We start from the raw sequence: 25630 nt of genomic DNA, 5'->3' as shown, positions 1-25630 counted from the left end.
GGTCTGCCTCTCTCCTTGTATTAGGAGACTGAAATAATTCTTAAGTATAGTTGCAGTGCATAGAATGACAGGAAATACAGGAAAACAATACTAAAAATGGGTAAAACAGCCTACTGAATAACCATGTTAATCTGTCTTCATACTAGAAGCTGTCTTATTATGAAATAAGGGTCAATTAAATGCCTGTTATGGTTAGAACTGTAGTTCAGTGATAATTGTTGTGGGTTTGTTTTGTGGGTGTTTGTTTCTTTTTAGATATACTCCACTGGATTATGCCTTGCTTGGTGAGCACCATGAAGTGATTCAGTTCATGTTGGAACACGGGGCTCTGTCTATAGCTGCCATACAGGACATCGCTGCTTTCAAGATTCAGGCTGTTTACAAAGGATACAAAGTTAGAAAGGCTTTTCAAGAGAGGAAGAATCTTTTAATGAAGCACGAACAACTGAGAAAAGATGCTGCTGCCAAGTAAGTCTGAGATTTGAAATCTACTCCAACAAATAGACATTTGTCATAAGTTTGCATATATCAGTGTATAATTTTTGTCTGTTACTCATTATCACTTATATGTTCCCCTTAATGAAACTATAGGAAGGATATAATGTATTTTTTTTCCCCAGAGAAGGGCAACAAAGTTGGTGAGGGGTTTGGAACACAAGCCCTATGAGAAGACTGAGGGAGCTGGGGTTGCTTAGCCTGGAGAGAAGGAGACTCAGGGGTGACTTTATTGCTCTCTACAACTACTTTAAGGGAGGTTGTAGACAGGCAGAGGTTGATCTCTTCTCCCAGGCAGCCAGCACCAGAACAAGAGGACACAGTCTCAGGCTGTGCCAGGGGAGGTTTAGGCTGGAGGTTAGGAGGAAGTTCTACACAAAGAGAGTGATTGCCCATTGCCCATCTTCAGGAGGAGACTTGATGAGGTGCTTGGTTGTGTGGTTTAGTTGATTGGGTGGTGTTGGATGATAGGTTGGACACGATGATCTTGAGGGTCTCTTCCAACCTGGTTCATTCCATTCCATTCCATTCCATTCCATTCCATTCCATTCCATTCCATTCCATTCCATTCCATTCCATTCCATTCCATTCCATTCCACATAGAAATAATTTTCCAGATAATCCCAAAATAAATAGCAAGCTTTATGTAATATGCAAGTACATGGCAAAACAAGGAAAGCTGAGGAACTAGCATGTTGACAGGATGACAGTCATATTCAGAAGAGTCTGTGATACCACATCTTGAAGATTAAATTAAAAAAAGATTGCCTCCTGGAAATGTGGGGGGGTGTTGTTGTAATCATTTTGCTTGTTGAGTTTCTGATGTACTTTCTGAAACTTCCTAAGCTGTTGTTGATTTGTTTGAAAACAATAGAAACAAAATCTGTGTACCAAATACCATAAAACCGGGATTAAAATACAATCAGAGTGTACAAGCAAATCAAGCTGTCACATAACAGATTTTATTCAATTGCAGTTTTATGTTCTCTAATAAACTGGAGGGACATTATGTTGTCGACATTCTGTGCATTCCACCACTAAATGTGGCCAGGGTGTTGCTACATACAAAAATGCAGTATCCTTGCTAACGCTGAAACATGTGCTTTCCAGATAAAAGTAGGCATTAGGTGTGAATCCAAAATGGTGAACTCCTAGATTAAACACACCCACACCCCCCAGCTGTTTCAGTGTATATATATTCAAAACTTGCTTTGTAACATGCTGATTCAGAAAGTCTCACTAACAGAAATAATTCCTAAGTCTGCATGTTTTTCAGTAGTCAGAGCTTTTACTTTCTTAACCAAAAGTCAAACAGTATCTCATACCTGTTTTATCTTCTAGTAAAGTTACGTAGTCAATGCCTGTGAAATATTTCTATACAAATAGATTCTCACATGTGGAACAAACCTCTATGAAATAAATGGTAGTTTATGAAATGAAGGCCAGGACAACAGGCACACTATTATTTCCTCAAGCAAAGAGCCATATCAGGAGGGCAATTTGGGTACACAGGGAAGCCATGACAGAGCTGCAATGCAAAAAGACAACACACAGGATGTGGCAGCAGGAATGGGCACCAAAGGAAGAGTGTGAAAACGTTGTTTGGGAATGTAGAGCTGGTGTTAGAAAAGCCAAAACTCAGAGGTGAGGCCTTTCAAGGATGTCACAAGTAAGCTCTAACAGGTTACAAGACGTGACATGTGAGGTCATCAAGAGCAGCTTACCATATCCAGTGAGGTTTTGAGTATCTATGCAAACAGAGACTCCACAACCTCTCCAGGCAACATGTTCCAGTGTCTGATCACCCTCACAGTGGGGAGAGAAAAAAATTAAAATTAGTTTTCTTATTTTCAGGTAGAATTTAACGAGTTTTAATTTGCTTTAATATGCTTACTGCCTGCTGTCCTGTTAGTGGATCCTACTGAGAACAGTCTGGCTCCATTCTTTTGATTCTCTCAGATCAGGTGTTAGTAGACATAGATGAGATTTCCCTCCTGAGCCTTCTCTTGCCCATGTTGAACCGCCCCATCTCCCTCAACCTCTTCTCATATGAAAGATGCTCCAGTCTCTTAAGCTTCTCTGTAGTCTTTCACTGGATTTATTACAGTAATTCCCTACCCTTCCTCTGGAATGAGTAAGCAAACATCAGTGTATCTGGAACGAAACAAAGAAAGAAGTAATGGCTGGTATGGATTTGCTAAGAAGAAATTATGTCAAGCCACTTGATTTTCTTTTGTGATAGAATAACAGGTTTTGTGGTCATGGAGAAACAGTGGCTGTCATTCAGACTTGCCTAATGTTTTCTTCCTTTCTCATGTGCCATTCTCATTAGCTAGCAAAGTAGCTCAATGTAGCATGAATTGAAAAGCTGTTGGATGGGTTCAGCTTGAAACTAGATGCATATATCAGTGAGAATTTCACCTAAATGCATCCTGAATCTCATACTATGTAATGTTTTCATTTAAGAAGTCAAGTATTACATTTGCAAATAGCACCAAGATGCTGAAGACTAAATACACTGAAGACTGAATTAGAAATGGTGTTTAAATAAATATAAGACATGGTCGAGATAAAAACAGGTTGTTAGGTAAAGGCAAACTGACTGCTCTACACGTTTGGGAAGACCAATAGCTTAGAATACTAAAAGTTAACTGTTTCTTTGCATTTTTGTTAAAGATTATCTGTTAAAAGGTTGTAATAGGTCAGACACTCAACATGTTATGAATCAACAGTGTTACATTTTCAAAACTAGCATCATGCTAGATATTTATACAACATGAAACTCCTTCTGGTCCAGATAAAGCTTCAGCAGTAATAGGATCATACCTGAAGATCTATTTTCAGATATTAATTTTTTTAAGTAACTTTTTTTTTGCAAGGGTAACTTCAAGAATGTTCTCCAGGCAGATGGACACATTCTAAATTTGTAATGTCCCCCACAGAGTAGATAGAAAAAGCAAAGTATTCTTAGCAAATGGAAAAGGTTGGATTCATTTCAGCAGGGTCAAAAACTCAAAGCATCTCTGTGTCTTCACTAACGTGTAAGGCTGAAACTCTTCCTTTCCATCTGCTAAAGGCTGTTTCCATTCTCTCACTTTTGTAATGAAATAAAAATTTCTGACCATTCAAGACAAAATTCTGTTGCAGTTATCACTGGAAAATGTTGGCCTGCCAGCTCTGTTATCACTGTTGAGCTGCAGTTGTCTAAATTTAGAGCCCAAATTTGCATCCTGTTGAATCACCAGAACATCCTTAGAGTGGCCGAAAGTGTGGAAGTCAGGAACTTGTCTACTTCCTTACTTGTTCATGAATCCTACTCCCTCAGCTTAGACAACAGCAAAGCCTGGAAATTCTGATTTTTGGAGATAGGCTTCATTGCAATACAAACTAAATTTCTGACTGAATAAAGCAAAGCAGAAGGGGAGATTCATAAGCATTCAAGAGTCTGTTAATCAGCTAAGCTCTACTGTGATAATTAGGATGATGGCCTATGGAGAGGGGTTTTTGAAATCCCTTTCATGCATTATTTCTCCAGTTTAGTACGAAAAATTTGCACACAAACAAGACCTTTTTTAAAAAACCTCCCCTTTTACTTCTCCATTTCTTTTTGTTTGGTCCTGTGTTTATTTCAATAACTTTGCAGTGGGTGCATTGCTGAAGTTAATGCTTTGAGGGTGGTAAAACACTGGAACAGGTTGCCCAAGAGAGGTAGTCAATGCTTCACCCCTGGGAGCATTGAAGATCAGGTTGGATGGGACCTCAGCAACCTAATCTGGTTAAAGGTGCCCCTGCTGACTGCAAGGGGGTTAGACTAGATGAGTTTTAAAGGTCTTTGCAACCCGAAGCATTCCATGATTCTGGGATTAATCTGCTCATCCAAAGGGCCCAGGCCACTGTGGCTCGATTGTGTATCACACAATTAAAGTCTCACACTTTATTTTTTAATATGCTGAATGGAGGATGCTACTGGCAGTAGGCTGCTTGATTATAATTAACAAAGAGAAAAATACTCTTCTGTGAATAGTAAGATCTGATATATGTGCTCAGATAGCAGTGTAATGGCAGATCTGTGAGATCCATAGTGTACCAAAGGCAGACATCCCCACGTATTCCGGTTGTGGAATGCCGGTATCATTTGAAACTGGTCACTTTTTTCTGTGCCAGAGGGAATAGTGAACCTCAGGCTTCCAGGAGTGTGTTTTTCAGATCAATTAGCAGCTTCTCAGGTACAAAGTTCAATCAGCTGCTTCTGCAGAGCGTACTTGATAAGATAGTACTGACAGATAAAGTTAAGGCTTCTCCCTGGCAGCTCACACTGAAATGACATACACTGGCATTGATACGACTCTCAGGAACTGAGGATGGCATGCTGCATAACTAACCTGTCATATGCTGTTCTGTGAGCTAATGTGTCAACAGTCTGCAAACTCTGTTGTAGCATTGGAAGCAAGTTAAAATATCAGGCTGCTACATGATACGACATTTACCACCTGTCCATTCCAACAGGAAAAGTGTCACTTCATCTTGCAAGCAGTGCTTAATTTATAAAAACAAATCCAGTGGTAGGTAGGTATGTCATGTTAGCTAGGTGCTATTGGGTTTACTCTGCTTGGTAGGAAAAAGAATTTAACAGCTAAAGCACAGTGATATCCCACTGTATTTCAAAACAGGCTGCACAACTTCATTCAACAGATGCACCATTCCTAACGTTGTCCAAAATTCTCTTTCCTAGCTACGCTATTTAAGAGCTGTATGACTTCTTTCATTTATGAGAACCAAATGTCATAGTTGCAATGGCATAGTCTGTGCACAGAAGTTTTCCATTAACCTCTTGCATTTTCAGGATTTATCACTGGTATGATGCATAAAATGTTTATGTAAAATAAATTATCTAGAAGTTATAAATACATAGAAGCAGCTAGTTCAAAGTTAATTTATTCTTCTCTGTATCAATTATGACACAGGTAAGTATCACAATATCACCAAGGTTGGAAGAGACCTCAAAGATCATCAAGTCCAACCTGTCACCACAGACCTCAAAGTGATGATTACTAAGGTTTTTTGCTTTTCAAGTGCAGTGCATTGAATTGCTACTTCTATCAAAGCATTGTTTATTGCTAAATACAGACCTCATTATTAGTATCACACTCCTCATCTTCTGACACCTCTTCAAAAATCCTGCTTTTTAAAGTTTTGTATATTTATAAAAACCCCACAGATTTCATTGCTTTCAATCCCTCTGAACTGCTGCAAACTGAGAGGGCAGCTGGCTGGTAAACAGTATCACAGTATCACCAAGGTTGGAAGAGACCTCAAAGATCATCAAGTCCAACCTGTCACCACAGACCTCATGACTAGAGCATGGCACTAAGTGCCACATCCAATCCCCTCTTGAACACCTCCAGGGATGGTGATTCCACCACCTCTCTGGGCAGCACATTCCAATGAGGAATGACTCTCTCCATGAAGAGCTTTCTTCTCACCTCCAGCCTAAACTTCCCCTGGTGCAGCTTGAGACTGTTTCCTCTTGTTCTGGTGCTGGTTGCTAGAGAGAAGAGACCAACCCCCTCCTGGCTACAACCACCCTTCAGGTAGTTGTAGACAGCAATGAGGTCACCCCTGAGCCTCCTCTTCTCCAGGCTAAACTATCCCAGCTCCCTCAGCCTCTTCTCATAGGGCTTGTGCTCAAGGCCTCTCCCCAGCCTTGTTGCTCTTCTCTGGACACGTTCAAGTGTTTCAATGTCCTTCTTAAACTGAGGGGCCCAGAACTGGACACAGTACTCAAGGTGTGACCTAACCAGTGCAGTGTACAGGGGCACAATGACCTCCCTGTTCCTGCTGGCCACACTGTTCCTGATGCAGGCCAGGATGCCATTGAGCCTTCTTGGCCACCTGGGCACACTGCTGGCTCATGTTCAGGTGGCTGTCAGTCAGTACCCCCAGGTCCCTTTCTGTTTGGGAGCTCTCCAGCCACTCTGACCCCAGCCTGAGCTCTGCATGGGGTTGTTGTGGCCAAAGTGCAGCACCCAGCACTTGGATTTGTTGAATGCCATCATGCTGGACTCTGCCCATCTGTCCAGTCAGTCGAGGTCCCTCTGCAGAGGTCTCTGTAAGGACTGAGCTTAGCTGTAGCTGCAGGTCAGCTCTTATTTTGTATCATGCTAATATACTTGTCCCTTTCTCACAAAAAACAAAAAAAAGGAAAAAAAAAGAAATAAAAGAAAAAATAATATATGTGTATATATATATAGTCAGAGTTTATTGTGGCTGTGTCAGGTATGTAGAGAGGAATGTGTGCAACTAGATACATGCTCCCAAGATTTTGTCTTTGGAATTCTTATGCCATTGCCTATAATTACAGGAAACGTGAAGAGGAAAGTAAGAGGAAAGAAGCCAAGCTACAGAAGGGGGTGCAGAACGTGGAACAAAATCGGTTTCGAGCACAACAGAGCCCTGCAAATCGAGACAAGACTAGCAGCATCTCACAGTTACCTAGTAAACCAATTGATACACAGAATAAGAGACCTCTGTCCCTCAGTGCTTCACAAATTCAACCAGGGAGAAACAGTAGAGGTTCACCTAAAGCTTGTCGCAACAAAGAGGCACCAAAGGAGTCAGCAGAGCCTCAGAGTGACGGTCATAAAGTCAGGCAAGGTTTGTAATCTTTTGTAATTGTTCTGATAATCCTTTTTGTCCAAGTCTGATGGTGGTTTTACCTAGCACCTGTTTTAGTCTTTCTGTCATTTCTTGTTCTGTCATTACTTAAGCAATCCATACAGCATAGAGTTAGAGAGAGATTCTTTTAGTGTCTGTGTTCTGTCAACTTAAGTATTCTACAGTGTCTGTAAAGGTACCTAAAAAATGAGAGAATAGGTTGTTGGTAGTTGTTCTATTCCTTATTTTCTCCTGTTTGGAGAAAATGAGATTAAAGATACTTGGCATATCTCTGGTATTCTTGAAGAATGTGTATGGAGAATTTGTACCTTTTGTTTTTAAAGGAGGTTAAAGTGAGAGTAAAATTGTCCTAAGTGACATCTCTAGCATACAGGGAGAGCTGTACAGCCAGTTTATTCTCTGTGACAAGGTCTGTCTTTGAAGTCCTCCTGCTGAGCACATGGTAGGATATTTTTTTGAGAAGTCAAACTCTTCTTAGAAGTGAAACAGTGTGGCAGAGCTCTTTCTGTTACTCTCCCTGCCCTGCACCATTCTTTTATTCTGTCTGTAAATGCATCATCCGTTTCACATAGTTTTTTGAGCACTCCTATATTACTTTTATCAAGACAAATATTTTAGTAATGTTTCAGTCAGTTCTGACCTCAGCCAGATACAGGAGCTCAGGGCTCAAATCTTTCAAAACTGATCATGTTCAAGCATCTAATCATTAGAAGCAAAACTTGGATAAGTAGTTTCTTTAAGGTAAGTTGCAAGAACTCCGTCTCAGATTGAAAGTTATTGCTAATTGCTCTGGAAATTCTGCTAATCAGGATATTTTAATAATCCAAGGCGGGGGGGGAATCAAAGAGCTGTTCCCACTGAATCATTTTACTTAGATTTCTTTATCTTTTTTACATGGAAATATGTTGGTAAGCAGAATACTTGACTATATTGTCACAGGAAAAGGGGAATCTGTGTCTTAGCCTAATGTATACTGTGATAGCTAATGATGAGCAGAGTTGTTAAAAATTCTAAGTTTTATCTGTGTATCTATTAACTTTATGTTAATTAACATATTCAGATGGCAAAGTAAAATCTGAAACAGCAATTGCCAAATGAAAAATGTGTAGTTGAAATGAACAGGATGAGAAGAAACTGGTAAGTCCTGAAAACAGTGGAAAGGAAAAAGGAGTGGGAAGCATTAGAACAGTGAAGGGAGAAGAGAAAGAGAAAGACAAAGAAGTGATAGAGGAATGAACAGACATTTCTTGCCAAAATCTTCCAGTTGTTATGCCAATGGAAACTGCATTGCATCAGTTGGACTCCCACTGCTACTTGGAACAAACATACTGCTTTCACACAGAGAATGACCTAAGGATGTAGGTAGTAGCTAGTCCTTGGGAAACATGGGCTGTAGGGTCAAACTGACTACAGAGATCCAGACTGAGTTTGCCAAATTTTCTGCAGAGGATTCTAATGCTGATCTGTTTGAAAGCCCACATAAATGTTCAATTCTCTACACTACCCTTCACAGTAACCTAGGGAGTTCTAACCAGCAGGAAATGCTAGCTCTGTGTAGCTTGGACTTTTGATTGAAGATTTCCTTGAAGTTGGACCATTTCTGAAGCAGCTATGCCAGAATACTTTTTCCAAGTTGATGGGAAAAATTATGTGGGCTACTGCTTGGAATCTTTTTGCTTTTCAGTGTGTCTTCTAAAGCAGAATATAATTTTTTCAAAAAATATAATTTTAAATAGGAAATTCCTCACTATTGTTTATTACCTTTCTCCATCATGAGAAACAGAGAGGGACCTGGGGGTACTGACTGACAGCTGCCTGAACATGAGCCAGCAGTGTGCCCAGGTGGACAAGAAGGCCAATGGCATCCTGGCCTGCATCAGGAAGAGTGTGGCCAGCAGGAGCAGGGAAGTCATTGTGCCCCTATACTCTGCATTGGTTAGGCCACTCCTTGAGTACTGTGTCCAGTTCTGGGCCCCTCAGTTTAGGAAGGACATCGAGACACTTGAACATGTCCAGAGAAGGGCAACAAGGCTGGGGAGAGGCCTTGAGCACAAGCCCTATGAGGAGAGGCTGAGGGAGCTGGGATTGTTTAGCCTGGAGAAGAGGAGGCTCAGGGGTGACCTCATTGCTGTCTACAACTTCCTGAAGGGTGGTTGTAGCCAGGAAGGGGTTGGTCTCTTCTCCCAGGCAACCAGCACCAGAACAAGGGGACACAGTCTCAAGCTGCACCAGGGGAAGTTTAGGCTGGAGGTGAGGAGAAAGTTCTTCCCAGAGAGAGTCATTCCTCATTGGAATGTGCTGCCCAGGGAGGTGGTAGAGTCACCATCCCTGGAGGTGTTCAAGAGGAGATTGGACGTGGCACTTAGTGCCATGGTCTAGTCATGAGGTCTTGGGTGACAGGTTGGACTTGATGATCTTTGAGGTCTCTTCCAACCTTGGTGATACTGTGATAGTGTGATGTGTATTGGCTATGAAGAGAGCAAAATTCTTTACTTAGGGTTCTTGTGAAAATACCTGGTAACACATTTTCTTCTACAGCAAGACCAGTTTACTTTCAGAAATCATAAAGAAACCCCCTTTTGCCCAGTCCAAAAAGCCTGTGGTTCAAGTAAAATGCTCTGCCACTTTCACATAAGCATCTTCTTTTTGTTATTGTAATGGTGCCAGGAAATGTTGGATGAAATCATGAAGTCCTTTTATCAGTTTTCATTTGGTGTTTTAATCAATCCTCTTGTGAGCAAAACTTTAATGGACTTCAGTGGCTACTTCACTGGAGTTAAAATATAAATTTAGATCCCGTGGGCTGGCTCTTAGAAAGATCTTCAGCAATTGCAAATAGAGTTTTTGCATTGCCTAACAATATATGAAAACTGTGATTTAGTTGGTGGGTCAGTTCTGATGTTCACTCTGAAATCCTCCTTCCTATGTTTGTTATCTCATCTGCCTTAATTTCTTTCTCTGTGCTCTGTACTTGCTATTCACAGGATCACAGGATGTTAGGAGTTGGAAGGGACCTCTGGAGATCATCACGTCCAAACCCCCTGCCAGAGCAGGACCATAGAATCTAGTGTAGGTCACACAGGAACACATCCAGGCAGGTCTTGGAAGTCCAGAGGAGAGTCCACAACCTCTCTGGGGAGCCTGTTCCAGTGCTTTGTGACCCTTACAGTTAAGAAGTTCTTCCTCATGTCGAGGTGGAACCTCCTATGCTGCAGTTTACATCCATTGCCCTTTGTCCTATCACAGGGTGCAAGTGAGAAGAGTCTGTCCCTTCCTTCTTGACACCCAGCCCTCAGATATTTATATACATTTATTAAATCCCCTCTCAGTCTTCTCCAGACTGAACAGCCCCAGGTTTCTCAGCCTCTTCTCATGAGGCATGTGCTCCAGTCCCTAAATCGTCCTTGTAGCCCTCCGTTTGGCTGTAATAAATCTCTGTTGGAGATATCATTGATGATAATCCAGATGTTCTTCTGTATAATCTGTTAATTTGCCATATTTCAGTGTCCTGTCAAGAAATTATTCTGTAAAGGTGTTACAGTGATGAAAAATATAGCAGGGTTTTAACAGGTTTTGGGTAATCCAGAAAGTTTTCTGTGATTCTACTATATATGAAAGATAACTCCATTTTCTTTCCCCTTCATAGCTACCCTTTAACAGCCTGTCTGTTTGTTACATTTCATCCTGTATGGTCTGTTTTCTCATTACCCTATTAGTTTCCTAGCAAGATAGAAGGTGAGTGGTAGATGGAGATTTTTACTTTTGCACTCCAATCCAGCTTCTGAGTCATTCTCAGAAGAGTGTTTAGACACAGGATTTATTTTCCCACCCTAGGCTCAGAAAAGAAATCTTGCAGCAAGGGAAGGACTTGAGTATTTCATTTAGGATGTTAAGGAAAATACTGAGAAACCAAGTGCTCTGGGTATTCTGGGTCAGTGGGTTACCCTGGCTGTCATCATGTGCCAGGGTGCTGGGTGGCTACAGGAGAAGTTTAGCAAATCATCTTCCATCAGGGAAGGTTTGTTACAGTGTCCTCAGTGGAGCGAGCAGGTGTGTTCATACAGCTGCATTTCTCCACCATGTGGTGAGCTTGTTTCTTTGAAGATGACCAGGTTTTGGTTTGAGGGAGCTGAAAAAAATAGTTTCTCCCTGAGTCTTTTTTAGGCATCTAACTCAAATGTAATGTGAGAAAGAAAAATATTTGTGGAATAGAAAGGAAATGAAGAAGTTTGTGAGTGCACTGTTACAGGCAATCACATCCTCTTCTTGTTCTCCCTGCTCACACATTATTTTATTTTTAAGTCAATCCTAATGCACTCAAGGCTAACTGAGCAAAAAGAAATACAGGCTGGGCAGTGACTGGCTGGAAAGCAGCCCAGAGGAGAGCAGCACCTTGGGGGTGCTGGTGGACAAGAAGCTCAACATGAGCTCTCAATGTGCACTTGCAGCCCGCAAAGCCAATCAGATCCTGGGCTGCATCAAGAGAAGTGTGGCCAGCAGGTCAAGGGAGGTGATTCTCCCCCTCTACTCAGCTCTGGTGAGATCCCACCTGGAGTACTGCATCCAGTTCTGGAGCCCCTATTACAAGAGGGATATGGACATGCTAGAACATGTCCAGAGAAGGGCCACAAGGATGATCAGAGGGCTGGAGCACCTCTCCTCTGAGGACAGACTGAAGGAGTTGGGGCTGTTCAGTCTGGAGAAGAGAAGGCTCCGAGGTGACCTAATTGTGGCCTTCCAGTATCTGAAGGGGGCCTCCAGAAAGGCTGGGGAGGGACTTCTCAGGATCTCAGGTAGTGCTAGGACTAGGGGGAATGGAATGAAGCTGGAGGTGGGGAGATTCAGGCTGGATGTGAGGAGGAAGTTCTTCACCATGAGAGTGGTGAAGCCCTGGAATGGGTTGTCTAGAGAGGTGGTTGGGGCCCTGTCCCTGCAGGTGTTTAAGACCAGGCTGGATGAGGCTCTGGCCAGCCTGATCTAGTGTGGCAGGGGGGTTGGAACTAGATGATCCTTGTGGTCCCTTACAAACCTGACTGATACTATGATACTATTAGAGGTATAAACTATGTTTTGCTGGATCAGAGACTGAGCATTGGTTTCCATTTCTCTCTCTAAAGATTCATTGAGGAAACACATCAAAAGCAAGTCAAGTTGTGTGCATTTCCATTGCGGCAAAGCAAAAGAGGGAACAAAAGCTGAAGTGAAACAGCAGGTTGCAGCTGCTACGGAATTGCAAGGAGGAAAGCACAAGGAGCACACCGTGGAGGCAATGGGTACGTGCACTCAGAGGAGCAGAAGGCATACTTCTGCTTGTAGGACTGCTAGTGCTGGGGAGAAACCAAGAGATCAGAGTCACTCTTCGTCTGGCAGCCAGGACCATAGTGAAGGAACAGCTGTGTCCTTCTGCAGCGTCAGTTGTACTGGTGGAATTGTGAGAAACCCAAAACAGTGTGAAGTGCCTGCCAAAGGCAAAAAGCATCAGCAGCACCCCAGAAATAAAGAGGTGAATAATGAGCGATGTTCACCTGCTGGCTCTAGTAGGCCTGGAAGTGCCAGAACAGTGTTTGTAAACACCAGAAATGACAGCGTGCATGCTGTAGAACAAACTAACAAAGTGGGAAATAACCAACTGGCAAAAAAGGCCTCCCCTCTATTGTCTGCTGAGGCAGAACCTACCAGAACTGTGCCAAGAAACCCAGCAGCGAGTTCTGCTCCTGATGACAGTTTGAACTTGGAAAAAACAGGCATAACTGGATCCAGGAATGCAGATGATCAATTGTGTTCTGTCTCGTGGCAAAGTACAAACATTGAACTAATCCCCTTAGAGATTCGGCTGCAGATAATAGAAAAAGAAAGAAGGAGAAAAGAGCTGTTTCGGAAGAAGAACTACGCTGCTACAGTCATACAGAGGACATGGAGAAGGTAAGGCTTGAAACAGTTTTCAAGAGCTAGAGAGGAGCAAGACACAAGCAGGTGTAAATTAAGTTAGGCTTGTTGGCAGTGCACTTTTTTTGGTCCTTTTACTTATAATGTTGTGAGTGCTGAATCGGGAGTTTGACGATCTTTCCTCGGGCAAGTGGAAGTGGGTTCCAGTCTCCTAGGATGATATCAGTAAGTTCATTAAAAGTGCAAGGTAGTTGAAGACTTTTAATAGCTGGAGAAGTTACTAAACTTTTATTTCAGCACTGGTGTTTTTTTAGTGGGACAATCAAGATTTGCCTTTCGCAGAGTTCACTGCAGGCTTGCACACGTAGGGATGTAGGCTTTTTCCTGAAAAGGCTTTTGTAACCAGATCCTTCACCACCATTTAGTGGTGCAGCTGAAATGCTTTTCTGACCCAACTTTTAAGTGGATATCCCAATCAGAAGAGATTTGGAAGCTTGGATGGCATTTATTGCCAAAACTTGAAGCTAACTTGAATAACTTCCTGAGAAAGAGTTACTTCTGTATAGAAGATGCAGACAGGAGAAAGCAAGCTCTCCCAGTGTTTACGTTCCCCAACATGGTCCTACAGAGCTAAACAGACCCAGCTCTCTCAGCCTTTCTCTATATGATAGATGCTCCAGTCCCCTGATCATCTTAGTGGCCATGTGCTGGACTCTCTCCTTCTTTGTCCTTCTTGAGCTGCCCAGAACTGGACACAGTACTCCAGGTGAGTCCTCACCAGTGCAAAGTAGAGCAGAAAGAGAACCTCCCTCGACCTGCTGGTCACACTCCTCTTAATGCACCCCAGGATGCCATTGGCCTTCTTGGCCACAAGGGCACACTGCCAGTTCATGATCATCATGTTGTCTACCAGGACTCCCAGGTGCTTTTCCTCAGAGCTGCTCTCCAAGAGATCAACCTCCAACCTGTACTGATACATGGGTCTGTTCTTCCTCAGGTGCAGGACTTTACACTTGGCCGTATTGAATTTCAACAGATTTCTCCCTGCCCAGCTCTCCAGCCTGTCTAGGTCACATTGGATAGCAGCACAGCCTTATGGTGTGCCAGCCACTCCGCCCAGCTTGGTATCACCAGCAAACTTGCTGAGGGTACACTCTATCCCTTCATCCAGATCACTGATGAATGTATTACATAGGGCTGGACCCAGTGGTGACTGATAGGAATGTTTTGATATATCCTAGTACTTAATTAAAGAAAAAATAAGAAGGACATTCCCTTGAGAGCTCAGCTCTCAGGTTGGGGTATAGTTTGGTAATGATTCAAATATAGTTCCCCCAGCCACACAGGGGGCAGCTGGTAGATGTCTGGGAGCATGTAGAAGGTAGCAGCATCCTTTATACCAGTCCCTGCAAACCTGCACGTTTCCCACAACAGCAGAATTGGCTCCTATTGCCCAGCTGCCTGCAGAAATGCTCAGTCCCTGGTAGACCTCTCTTCTTCTGGGTCATGCTTGAAAGCTTTGTTTCCCTCACAAGGAAATTAAAATGGGCTGGGTTTACCCCTTGCTGTGCCAGGAACCAAGTACTATCACTGTACCCAGTGCAGGGCAGCATCTGCATCTAGCCCACTCCGCCATGGCATGGAGCACAGGGAGGCACTCAGCAGCTGGATCATCAGGGTCTGCTCTCTTTGTCACTACCTCCAGCTGCAGGAGCCAGCCAGCCTGGGCTGTTGAGCTGCTCCAGTAACATCCTTTGGGATACATCAAGCAAGGCCAGGACCAAAAAAGAGAGCAGTTTTGAATACTTATTGTACAAGCCTGCTGTTTTGACAAGAAAAGATCTTTTCATCAAGTGCCCTGTAACCCTGAGAAGTTAAAGAGGCGGCATGTCATTATGCTGCCTGCTTTCAGTGGTGCTTCCAGGCTTCAAAAATCCCATTTCTTGTTTTGCAAGGTGGAGTGTTACCTGTGTTGCTTTGCTGCATGTAACACCAGGGAGCTCCAGTGGCTTGTGGAGTTCTGGTATTTCTTCCATTGCTTTTTACAGTTAACTGTGGCAGTCTTCCCTTTCTCAGAGAGAGAGCTGACATTGCCCATTACTAGAGAAGGGACACCAGAGCAGACACCCCATTATCCAAGCCAACAGCCTGCTTGCTACTAAACTGAAATGTGGTCATTCTAACATCTGTCTTGGCTCAGCAAATACATCTTTGCTCCAGTTTTTTTACTGATCAGTCAAAATATGTCCAAGCCTGAGGTTGGATTTGCAGACCAGTAATATTCCAGGTGATCTCAACGGTGAACTGTTGTTGGAGTATAAAACTTGCCCTGACTTCTGTGGTTACATTCCTCTTCCATGGAAAACTAGAAACTCTGGAACAGGGTATTTCAAATTTATTTTGGAGCCACTTTTTTTATACAGTATCACTGATTTTCATGCTTTTATCTCTGTTTGCTATTTATGCATCTAGTACAAGACAGACATGGAAAGGGTCCAGAGGAGAGCTATAAAAATGGGCTGGAATAGTTGTCTTAGGAACAAAGGCTGAGAGAGCTGGGGCGGTTTGGCTTGGAGAAGGCTCTGGGGAGACCTGATTGCAGCCCTTTAAATATGTGACTGTTTACCAAGGGCTATAGTGACAAGACAAGGGGGGACAGTTTTAAAATCACCCAGGAGAGAGATAGATTGGACATAACGAGGAAATTTTTTACTATGAGAGTGGTGACACTCCAGAACAGCTTGCCCAGAGAGGTTGCTGATGCCCCATTAGTGGAAGTGTTCAAGGCTAGGATGGATGGGGCTTTGAGCAGCCTGATCTAGTTATGTCTCTGCCCATGGCAGGGGAAATAGATGGTTTTTAGAGACCCCTTCCAATGCAAACTATTCTATGGTTCTTTGATTCCATGCCATATTCCTTGTACCCACACTGACCTGCAAAGCAAAGCAGCCACTTGTTCTCCTGGTGATCCACTACTGCTCTCATCAGCTCTCTCTGCTGCTTCCAAACCCTGTATAAGCAGCTGAGTGCTGGCAGCATCCTCCTTGGCCTTCTTTTCTAATGTAGATCCCAAATTTGTCTCTTGTGTTTAGAGCCTTTTAGATGCCAGAAACTAAAGTAAATCCTAAGTAAAGTTAGGAGAGTATATCCATCAGTGATACTCTCACTTCTGAAGGCTCTGCTGTTTCCACTTAACCCTCCGACAGAGGAGCAGGCTCATGCCATAGCTTTCAGTCAAAGCAGAAAGATGTGTAGTGCTGGCTTGTGCAGGTTTCCTCACAAGAAGGGGATCAAACTTGTGTTGAGCTGGCTTACCTCTGTGAAAAATCATCAAAGTTTTTACAAGCTAAAGGTTTTTGATAGATTTTTCCAAACTATCCACCTGCTGAGACAGCAATGGTGTGTCATCACAGAAGGAAGTGCAGGTGCTTACTCAGAGCACTTTGGAAATCATGAAGATCAAAGATTGTTTAAAGGACATTTGTTTTTAAAAAAAAAGAGAAAAAAAATGGTTCTGTTTGCAAATCTCTTCTCATGTTTTATAGAACACTAACAAGAATCATCAGTTCTGCAAGCCTTCAGGAAGATTAGTCTGGCAGTTCATCCATTGTCATTTTGTTAGGTGAACGGTTTACTGTTGCTAGAGCTTTGTTACAGTACAGTTTGCAGCAATATTGTTTGGTGCAGAACACAGAACAGTTCATTGGGCAGCAGTGCAGAAGTGATAGCACTACACTGCTACAAAGAGCTGTGCTTCCCTCCTTCATTCCCTCTCCCAGGTCCACCAGTTCTGCCACCTTTTCTTCTGAAGCTTCAAGATCAACGTGAGCTTTATTGTCTGAGAGTTTTGAAACTTGGATGATGACAGCTGTGAAGTTGAACCAGATTTTCGCCTCCTAATTTCCATGCTATTACCACAGCAAGAAGAGTTCTGCCTCTTCCTTTGAAGCAGAGTTCATGTGTATCTCAAAAAAAAAACAAAAACAGTAGTGGGGGTATTTTACCATGTGGATCCCAAGTCAGATGGTGGCACCTGCCTGTCAAGAAGTCATGATAAGTGTTTCCAGCTAGTTCACACTTGACCTCTGTATGTGCTGACTACTAATTAGCTATTATGGCACTCTCTTCTGAAATACTTTCCTTCCCATCCACTGTACAGTGAATTCAGTTCTAAGGAAGTAGCCATTATGTGTCTGTAGGCCGCTTAGTCCTGTGTTTGCCTTGTGGGTCCAGGCTTGCACTGGTAAATAGCATGTACTTTTAGACAGCAGTAGAATTATACATCATTAAATCTACACACACACAAAACAACATGTGGAAGTACAGATGTGAGTTCTGGCATTTCTGTCAATTAGGATTAAGTGTGGTTGTCTCACTCTGCAAATTTTATAGTCATCATTTACTTACTGAGAGCTGTTGTGAGCTACAACACCGTGGTACTGGCCTCCTTCACTGTATTAAACCTGCCTTTCTTGCAAAAACATTTCAATTCCCACAGTCCACAAACTTTTTAAATGTAGTCCTCAAAAGTGTGTTTTAAGGTGTGTGGCTTGCCAAAGGTTAATTGCTTATTCTGCTCATTGAGGCTTACAGATCTGTGTCTGGCTCACTGTCCCGTGGGGGCACAGTGAGGTCTGTGCCATTCTCCAGGGTCCACAGTGAGTTGACAGAAGATGGAAATAAGTTGGTTGCTGTCACTCTTGCTGTCCTGCTGGAGCCAAGCTGTATTTGTCATATATTATTGCTGCAGGCATACTTTGAAGAGCAGTAATTTTTAAAATTAGGGCTTCTGTAACAACGAATCTGAGCCCCATTTGCCAGCTTTTGTCAGTCTGCACACACATTCCACATTTCTTTTGTGTGCAGTGGTTTTGTTGACTACGCCTCGTGTGTTTAGTAAGGTACCACATCAGATACACAGAGCATCAAACTCGCTCCCATTCTACTTACTTCTCCCTAGGTTCAGAACAATCTGTTAGGGGAGAGCTGAAGTTAAGAAAATTGTGCACATGCTCTAAAGATAACCGCCTACAATATCTTCTCAGTGTCAGAGCCACACAGTGGTTTTCTTGGCGCTAAAAGACTGTCAGAAGTTCGCCACAAACATGAAATCACAGCTGAGTGCAAAGGTGGAGAGCCTGTGAATAGGTCATTTCGTGTATCAGCAAAACTTCTGGCTGGTTACCACTGAATTCCACGAGAATAGCTTTGTATTCTTTTCTGCACCGGTATGAAACAGTTCCCCAGTTGTTTTTCCTGCAGTGGTATTCATGTAACTCATCCTTAGCTCAAGTTACGTTAGCAAATCCCTGTAATTGTGCCCTCCCTTCCTCTTCCACTCTTACCCTGTTGAAAAGTTGTGACGTGTTACTTTACACAACCCATTCATTTTATTTCTTCTGTCTCTTAACAATACTTCTGCATTCATACATCTCTTTGCAACGCATAGGCATTTATTGGTAAGATACAGTTGCTCCCCACATCTGTGTACTTCAGTGAGCTTGGTAACACTACATGCCTGAATTGTGAAGCTCCATTAAATTAAGATTAAATACATTTATCTCACTCAGCAAATTTCAGAGCTTATTTTCTAAGCTTATTGAAAGTTTAAAATGATGGGGGGCTCTAACTGAGCATATCAACACCCCCCCTGCTGTGCTTTTATGTACTCATTTTCGACATACAGCTGCTCTTTTGTTTGAGCTTTGTGGCACATTGGCTTATATATTGAACATATTCGTCTCTGGTTGCGTTGTCGTCCTGTAATTTAGAACTTGTTGCAGATGGAGCAACAGAACAAAATCGTCTCTTTCCCCCTCCTTCCTCATTCTCTTTACCAGTGCATGAAGTAGAAGCCTTTTGGAATGCCAGAGGGAATGATGATCAGTGGGATTTGGCCCACTACCAAATACTTATAATTAATATTTTGCAAGTGTTACTCAATATTCATGACAGGTTTATACTAGAAGATTCAGAGTTAATTGCTAAGACAGTTAATTAACTTGTGAGTGTGAAATGCCAATATCTGATTGAATTCTTATATCTGATTGGGGGGGGGGGGGGAGAAGCCAAACCACTCCCTTCGGTGGGTGCCATTACCCACCAAAGCGAGGAGGACAGATTGCCACTTGGAACAGGCCTGTGCCCGTGTGTAAGATCAAAGCAGCTGTGGCAAGGTTTGGTCAGGTGACAGGGAAGGGAAAAATAGCAAGCAAAGAGTGCTGAAAAGAAGGCAAGGGGAGCATCTTCAGAGGAGGGATGGACAACACCTCAGTTTTCTGTAGAGAAAATGTGCAGCTGAACCTGTAAGAGGTAGGCTTGGCTTGTCCCTGTCACAGTGGTAAAGCACCTGAGAAAGTTTGGTGTAATTAAGCTGCCAGTGCAGCAAAAATGAGCCAACAGTATTGATTATATTCTTATTTCATAAACATTTCTAGGCTTTGTCTTCTCTAGACTTCCATATATTACAAAGCAGCTGAGAAGCCACTGCTGCAGTACTGTAACTGTTGACAGCTGTAATGCCAGTTCTGTGTATTAGCTGTGTGAAACAATGCATGCATCCAGAATTGAACCCAGCTCCTGCTTTCTCTTCTGAGCAAACATTTCTCATCCAAGTGACTTAGCGCATCAGTGGGAGTTCTGTTTTCCCAGTTACTCATGTAATCCACCATGTGAACTGATGCATGGAAAGCACTGAAGTTAAAACAGGTCACCTAAAACAAGTGCTCTTCTCCTTTCTGCTCTCTAGTTACCAGCTAAGACAGGAGTTGTTTCGGCTTCTCAGTGCTAAGCGGCAGTGCAAAGAAGATGAAGACAAATGGAGACAAGAGACAGCTGCCTTCTTCATTCGGGTTGCTTGGAAGAAACAGCTGAACCATAGCCCTCTGAAATCAGTTCCTTCATGTAAAAGTCTGAAATCTGTAAACAAAACCAGCTCAGCCATAAAAAACAGCAAGCAGTCCATCCTTAAGCAGATCTATGGTAATTTTGACTTCACTATATTCTAACTTACCTATGCTTTTATCTTTATGACAGAGTATTCCAAGCATTTTGTGTTCTTCTATGCGTTTCTTATTAATTAGAGACTTCAACTATTTACAAAAATTAGTCCAAATCTCAGGTCTTCTGTTTCAGGTTGAAAAAAAACACCCAAGACCTCTGTGATTTAAAATGGCTGCTGCTGAAGGTGTTTGAATCACCACATTCCACCACAGCTCTTGAGCAACCAACCAATTCTGTTGCCAGAGCTGCTCACATGTAGCAGTGTGCAAAGAGAACAGAGCAGTTCATCTGGGGATGGCTGCACCGTGGCTATCTGGATCACGGTTTGTTTTGGTTTATTTTAAGCAGCATTTTAAATTTTTTGAGGTCTGATTTGGTTTTGTAAATATTTTCACTGCAAGAACACAGTCTTGTTCCCCGTTTAATAACTCCCCTGTTTGAAGACAGCTGGTGGTTATTGGCAGAGCAAGACCTTCTTTTATGGTAACGCTGCGCTGGCTTTGCGCTGTGCCTGAATGAGCGGGGTGCAAAGGAATGCACCTTGAAAGGAGGGTGGAGGAAAAGCATTGCTTTTAAACCTTGAGTTCTTTCACAGCTCTTATGGATCACTTGGAGTAAGGATGTGCTAACTATATGTACATTACCAGATGATAAGCAACTTCTTTCATGTGATAATCTCAACTTATTAAATAAATAAATAGTTTTATTTCCCTTCTCTTTTATAGCAGCTGCAAGGGGTATTTTAACTTCAGTTAAAGATCAGCTGTGGTTGTCACAATCTTCTGTCCTACAGAACAATTCTTGGGCTAGTATAATGCTGTAGCCTGCTTTAAATAGTTTGTAGCTGTATATAACCACATCGTTCTGTGAATAAACAGAGCTGTTCATACTGGTTTTTAAAGGGCGCTCTCAGGAAGGCAAAGCCTATCAGCCAACAAGACCTCCTTCAAAGCTGAAGCCTTCTGATGTGCAGCTGGTCTCAGGTAGGACACCCACATTCTCATGCTTATGTAGGGATGAGATTGGTTTCATCTCTGAAAAGGACAGAGTGCTCAAGAACTGGGATCTTGTATTCACTGATGTCACTACTACCAAACTCTTGTGACTGCTTGCTTTTTCTTTCAGTGCTACAGACTTATTTGAGCACTGCATTTTTATTCTTATGTTGAATCATTTCTATGAAAACCTGTTTTCCTTGGGCTGTTACTAGCAAAGACCTTAATAAATGGATTTGTAGAGTGATAAGCCAGGTATCATTCAGCTGTGGTTAAAACTGCTTACAGACGCTCACACTTCAGCAGCACAAATATTTACCAGTCCAGTAGAGGTAAAGAGAGCAGATTTCTACATGTGCCAAGAATGTACACACCTGTTTGCTAGGGGTTTAGTGCACAGGTGAAAACCTGAAAAGCTAAAGTTCCTTTTCTGATCACTGCCCTTCTGAAAGGGCACGATGGGGTTTCTGTGCTCTGCACAGAGCCTCAGTTGTTTCACAGGATTTTACTTGCAGTACATTTTAAGGCTTTAATGAAACCACGTCATTATTTGTTGCTAACTCAGATGCCAGGTAGTCATTACCAAATTTTCCCTAAGGAAGCCTTAGTTCTGTTTTGCCACTGAAATTTTACATGTGGCACTGGTTTGGGGGGCAAGCTATGGAGGCAGATAGAGGGGGCCACATCTTGTAATACAGAACAGCGCTGAAGAACACCGATTGTGAAAGGCGGCATGATTTGACAGATAGCTTAAAAATGAAGTTAAAATACATGGTCATCTCTCCTACTGCTTCCTTACTAAATGCCATTTTGAAAGACTTTTTCAAGTGTTGGGCTTAGGGATGGGAGTGATGGTAATGTGAGCCCTTTACCACAAGAAGAATTATGCCTTGGTGGAAGTTTGGTCTTCATGGCTGTATGACACGTAGTTCAGAAGCAGGCCACAGCTAGATAGCAACAAAGCAAATGCTTCAAGGAGACAGTTCAGGTAGTGTGGAAAGGGACATGAAGTACATTTTCCAGCCACTTGAACAAAACTGAAGTCAAAAGGAAATCTGACAGTAGGCCCATCCTTGAGTTTGTTAGCACTGTAGGTGAGTTTCTGCCTCACTAACTAGACAGAGGCTTTTTCTTCCACTGTTTGAAAACTGTTTAAAGAGGCCTGCCCAGACAGGTGTTTGATTGCCACCTCTTCACACAGACATTAATCTACATTTTAAAAGAGCTTTAGCAAATAATGCTCCTTTTCGTTTAACTTCTGAGGACAACAGGTCTCCCTGTCTGCTGAAATAAAAAGGCTTTCTTCTGAGGTTTGAGTGTCCTTTGCTTTCATAACTTGGTGACGAATAGGATAGTGATAGGAACTCTGCCCAGTTCCTTTAGAACACTACCTACTTTTATTCACCTAATAGGAGCTCAGGGAACTTTAGCCCTTATTTAAAGACAATAACATGTTTTTCATCTGCCTGCCTTTGTGCATGACAACATTACGTTTGTTGGAAAAGTTCAGAGCTGTCAGTGGCTAATGCCAGATACTCTGTTTCTGACGTAGGTGCCTGGAGTAGGTCAGAATGCTGCTCAGTTTGATTCTTCCCTTGCAGAAGGTACATCTGGGAAGGTGAAGTCTGTCAGCCCTGGGTTTAATGCTGATAGAGGTAGTGGAAAAACCACGCAGTGACAAATGTGTAACAGGGACTGACACCAGAATCAGTTAACTTACTGGCATAAGCAGACAAACGTTTGGGAGCGGGAACACACAAAAGGTATTGAGAGGTACAGATACTTGAGGGGGGCAGAGGGTGCCAGGTAGAAAAGGCATGTGGAATGGGATGTATAGACACCAGGGAAGTGCTTCAAAAGCTCCTGGCATGGCTCTTACCATTAAAGTAATTTGGAACTTGAAAGTTCCTTTTAAAATATATTTTTAGATTAAACAGATGCTTTTTGTCAGTTCGGTAAGTGGCAGTTGAAGAGGCTTGCAGCAGCAGGCCAGGGTTTTTTGTTTCACTGTGGACATCAAAGTGTGTTTATAGAGTTGTAAAGGAGGAGGTTTTGCAATTCTTGGCATTAGAAAAATGTCCTGGAGATGTGCTGGGTTCACCCCTGCAACGAAATGTTCAGATTTGCACTTGGGCTAGCCCTGGCTCAAACAGGATAAAGCACTGAAATGTTCATATCCAATCTCTACAGACCATTATTTGGAACACATTACACTAAATAAAAACATTGGCTGAAGGTCTAGACTCATTCAGACTCAAAACTGAGGAGACTGGTCAGCAGATACATTGTTTTGCTTTCTAGTCATTCAGAAAGTACTGGCCTGGGCAAGTTTCCCCTCCCTTCTAGAAATGACCCAGTACCTAATGTTGCTAAATATTGCTCAACAAAGCCTCCTAAATGCTCTTCAGCAAACTCAGCTGAGGGCATTGATTTAGTGACTGAACCATCAGCCTGGAAAACTGTGTTGGTTTATGAGGGTAAATCTCAAGTTAAGCTTTGTCCTTACAGGCTGTGTGAAAGAAAGCAGCATCATTCTCTGTCGGCTGCAGCGGGTGCCACAGACCCCAAACTCTCTTTACAGATAATTAACAGTGAGATGTCAGGAGAAAAAAACCTGTTCTTTCCCCCCCTGTTCTTTTCCTGGGTTCATTGTTTATGAAACCTAGAATCCAGCCTAGATCAAACTTTTTGGTTGCTTTTTTTTATGTGCTAGTTATTCATCAAACCCCTTTTGTTCTTTTACAGTAAACAACCTACAGTGTGTTAATTTGCTGGAGAACATGGGAAAATCAAAGCAATTTTCATACAACATGAGACCAACCACTGCTGCAAAACAACCACAGAACGCCAGGCCCAAGCACTAAGCCAAACTGAATGTTTGGAATTTTTGAAGCACATTCTGGTACAGCTGCTCCCTCTCCTAATGCACAAAGCCATCTACAACATACTAAGCTTGAACACATACTCAGCTTTGTGTTATCTCAGCATTACACACCAAGCAGACTTCTAAGGAGTTGGACTCATTTTGTGTACAGATTAGTTCTGAAATGAAACTGTGTTAATTTATTTACTTCCAGGCTGAAACCTGAATTGCATCTGGAAACAGAAAATGAAGCACTAAGTCCAGCATTCCAATAGTTGCAGAGGCTCCCAAAGTTTTCTGTTGGCAGAAGCAGGAATTTTGACTGCTTCAGAGGAGAGGGAAACTCTTCTAAAGATGTAAGAGTTCTGAGAAACTGCTGTTGTATTTCACCTCGAACTTATTTAATGTATTTCCAAATGCAAGGGGGAACAGAAGAACAGCCTTCACGCTCCACTTCTGTCCTAAAGAACCAACTGTTTCTTAGCTAGCCTCGGATCTGGAAGGAAAAGTAAGAGATGTTGACAGAACACTCAGTAAATACATTACTGCCCATAGCCTATGGAAATCGCTGGGTGTGTGGTTCTCTACCCTTTAGTATTATGACCCATTTTTTTCCATATTATTTTTATACATGCACAAAAGAGTTTCTACAGAAAGCAAGAAAAGATGGGAAGTTCCAGAAGAAATCTTGTTCTCATAATAGCTTTGGAGCTGCCGTTGTACACTATTTACTCTGCAAAAAAAAGTATTTAAAAGTACCAACTCAGCAAAAATAAAGATGTTATTCAAGTGTCAAGGTATGTAGTTTTCTGTTTTCCTAGTTGGTGCTACAGAATTTCTTCATTTTATAGGATGTTTCAAAATAAGAGATGATGGGAGTCTAGGGCAGGGTGCAGGGTTCTGCATGTGGGCCTCACTATCAAGACAGGTTTGGGGATGAGGTGATGGGGAGCAGCCCTGTGGAACAGAACTTGAGGGTGCTGATGGATGAGAAGCTAGCCATGAGCAGGCAGTGTGAGCTTGCAGCCCAGAAGGCAAATCACATCCTGGGCTGCATCAAAAGATGCGTTGCCAGCAGATCCAGAGAGGGGATTCTGCCACTTGGCTCTGGTGAGACCTCACCTGGAGTACTGTGTGCAGGTCTGGAGGCCTCAATATAGGAAGGAGATGGCCCTGATGGAGAGGGTCCAGAGAAGGGCCATGAAAATGATCAGGGGCTTGGAGCACCTCTGCTATGAGGATAGGCTGAGGGAGCTGGTGTTGCTCAGCCTGGAGGAGGCTCCAGGGAGACCTAATAGCAGCTTTCTAGTACCTTAAGGAGGCCTACAGGAAGGAGGGAGAGAGACCATTTACAAAGGCCTGCAGTGATGGACAAGGGGCAATGGCTTCAAACCAGAGAAGAGCAGATTTAGATGTTAGGAACAAGTTCTTCACTGTGGGGGTGGTGAAACACCAGAACAGGTTGCCCAGGGAGGTCGTTGGGGCCCAATCCCTGGAAATTCAAAGTGAGGCTCGAAAGGGCCCTGGGCAACCTGATGTAGTTGAGGATGTCCCTGCTTACTGCAGCAAGGGGGTTGGACTAGATGACCTTTGGAGATCCCTTCCAACCCAGACCATTCTATGAGTCAATATAAGTCTGCTCCTCTTCAAGCACTTAAGGTCCAAGGAGACTGGGTTTTCTTTAGTACCCCTCACTCTGGTCACCACAGCTATT

The 25630-nt window shown here is 42.7% G+C and overlaps 1 protein-coding gene across 2 annotated transcripts in view; it reads left to right on the top strand.

The window, feature by feature from the left end:
- INVS (inversin) overlaps window positions 1–24712 on the top strand; it is a 106036-nt gene extending 81324 nt beyond the window's left edge. For both annotated transcript variants that reach the window (XM_068147518.1, XM_068147517.1), the window contains 6 exons: window positions 256–468; window positions 6857–7149; window positions 12288–13092; window positions 19805–20037; window positions 20961–21041; window positions 23799–24712. In XM_068147518.1, the coding sequence (XP_068003619.1) occupies window positions 256–468; window positions 6857–7149; window positions 12288–13092; window positions 19805–20037; window positions 20961–21041; window positions 23799–23917 (1744 nt within the window). In that variant the 3' untranslated portion in view covers window positions 23918–24712. The remainder of the gene's footprint in view (window positions 1–255; window positions 469–6856; window positions 7150–12287; window positions 13093–19804; window positions 20038–20960; window positions 21042–23798) is intronic.
- Window positions 24713–25630: the final 918 nt, after the last annotated feature.

Source organism: Melanerpes formicivorus, unplaced genomic scaffold, assembly GCF_026170545.1.
Source record: "Melanerpes formicivorus ecotype bairdi unplaced genomic scaffold, bMelFor1.0.p_v2 SCAF_15, whole genome shotgun sequence".
NCBI classification, from domain to species: Eukaryota; Metazoa; Chordata; class Aves; order Piciformes; family Picidae; genus Melanerpes; species Melanerpes formicivorus.
The sequence above is the reverse complement of the archived record's forward strand: the minus strand, read 5'-3'. Positions and strand labels throughout refer to the sequence as shown.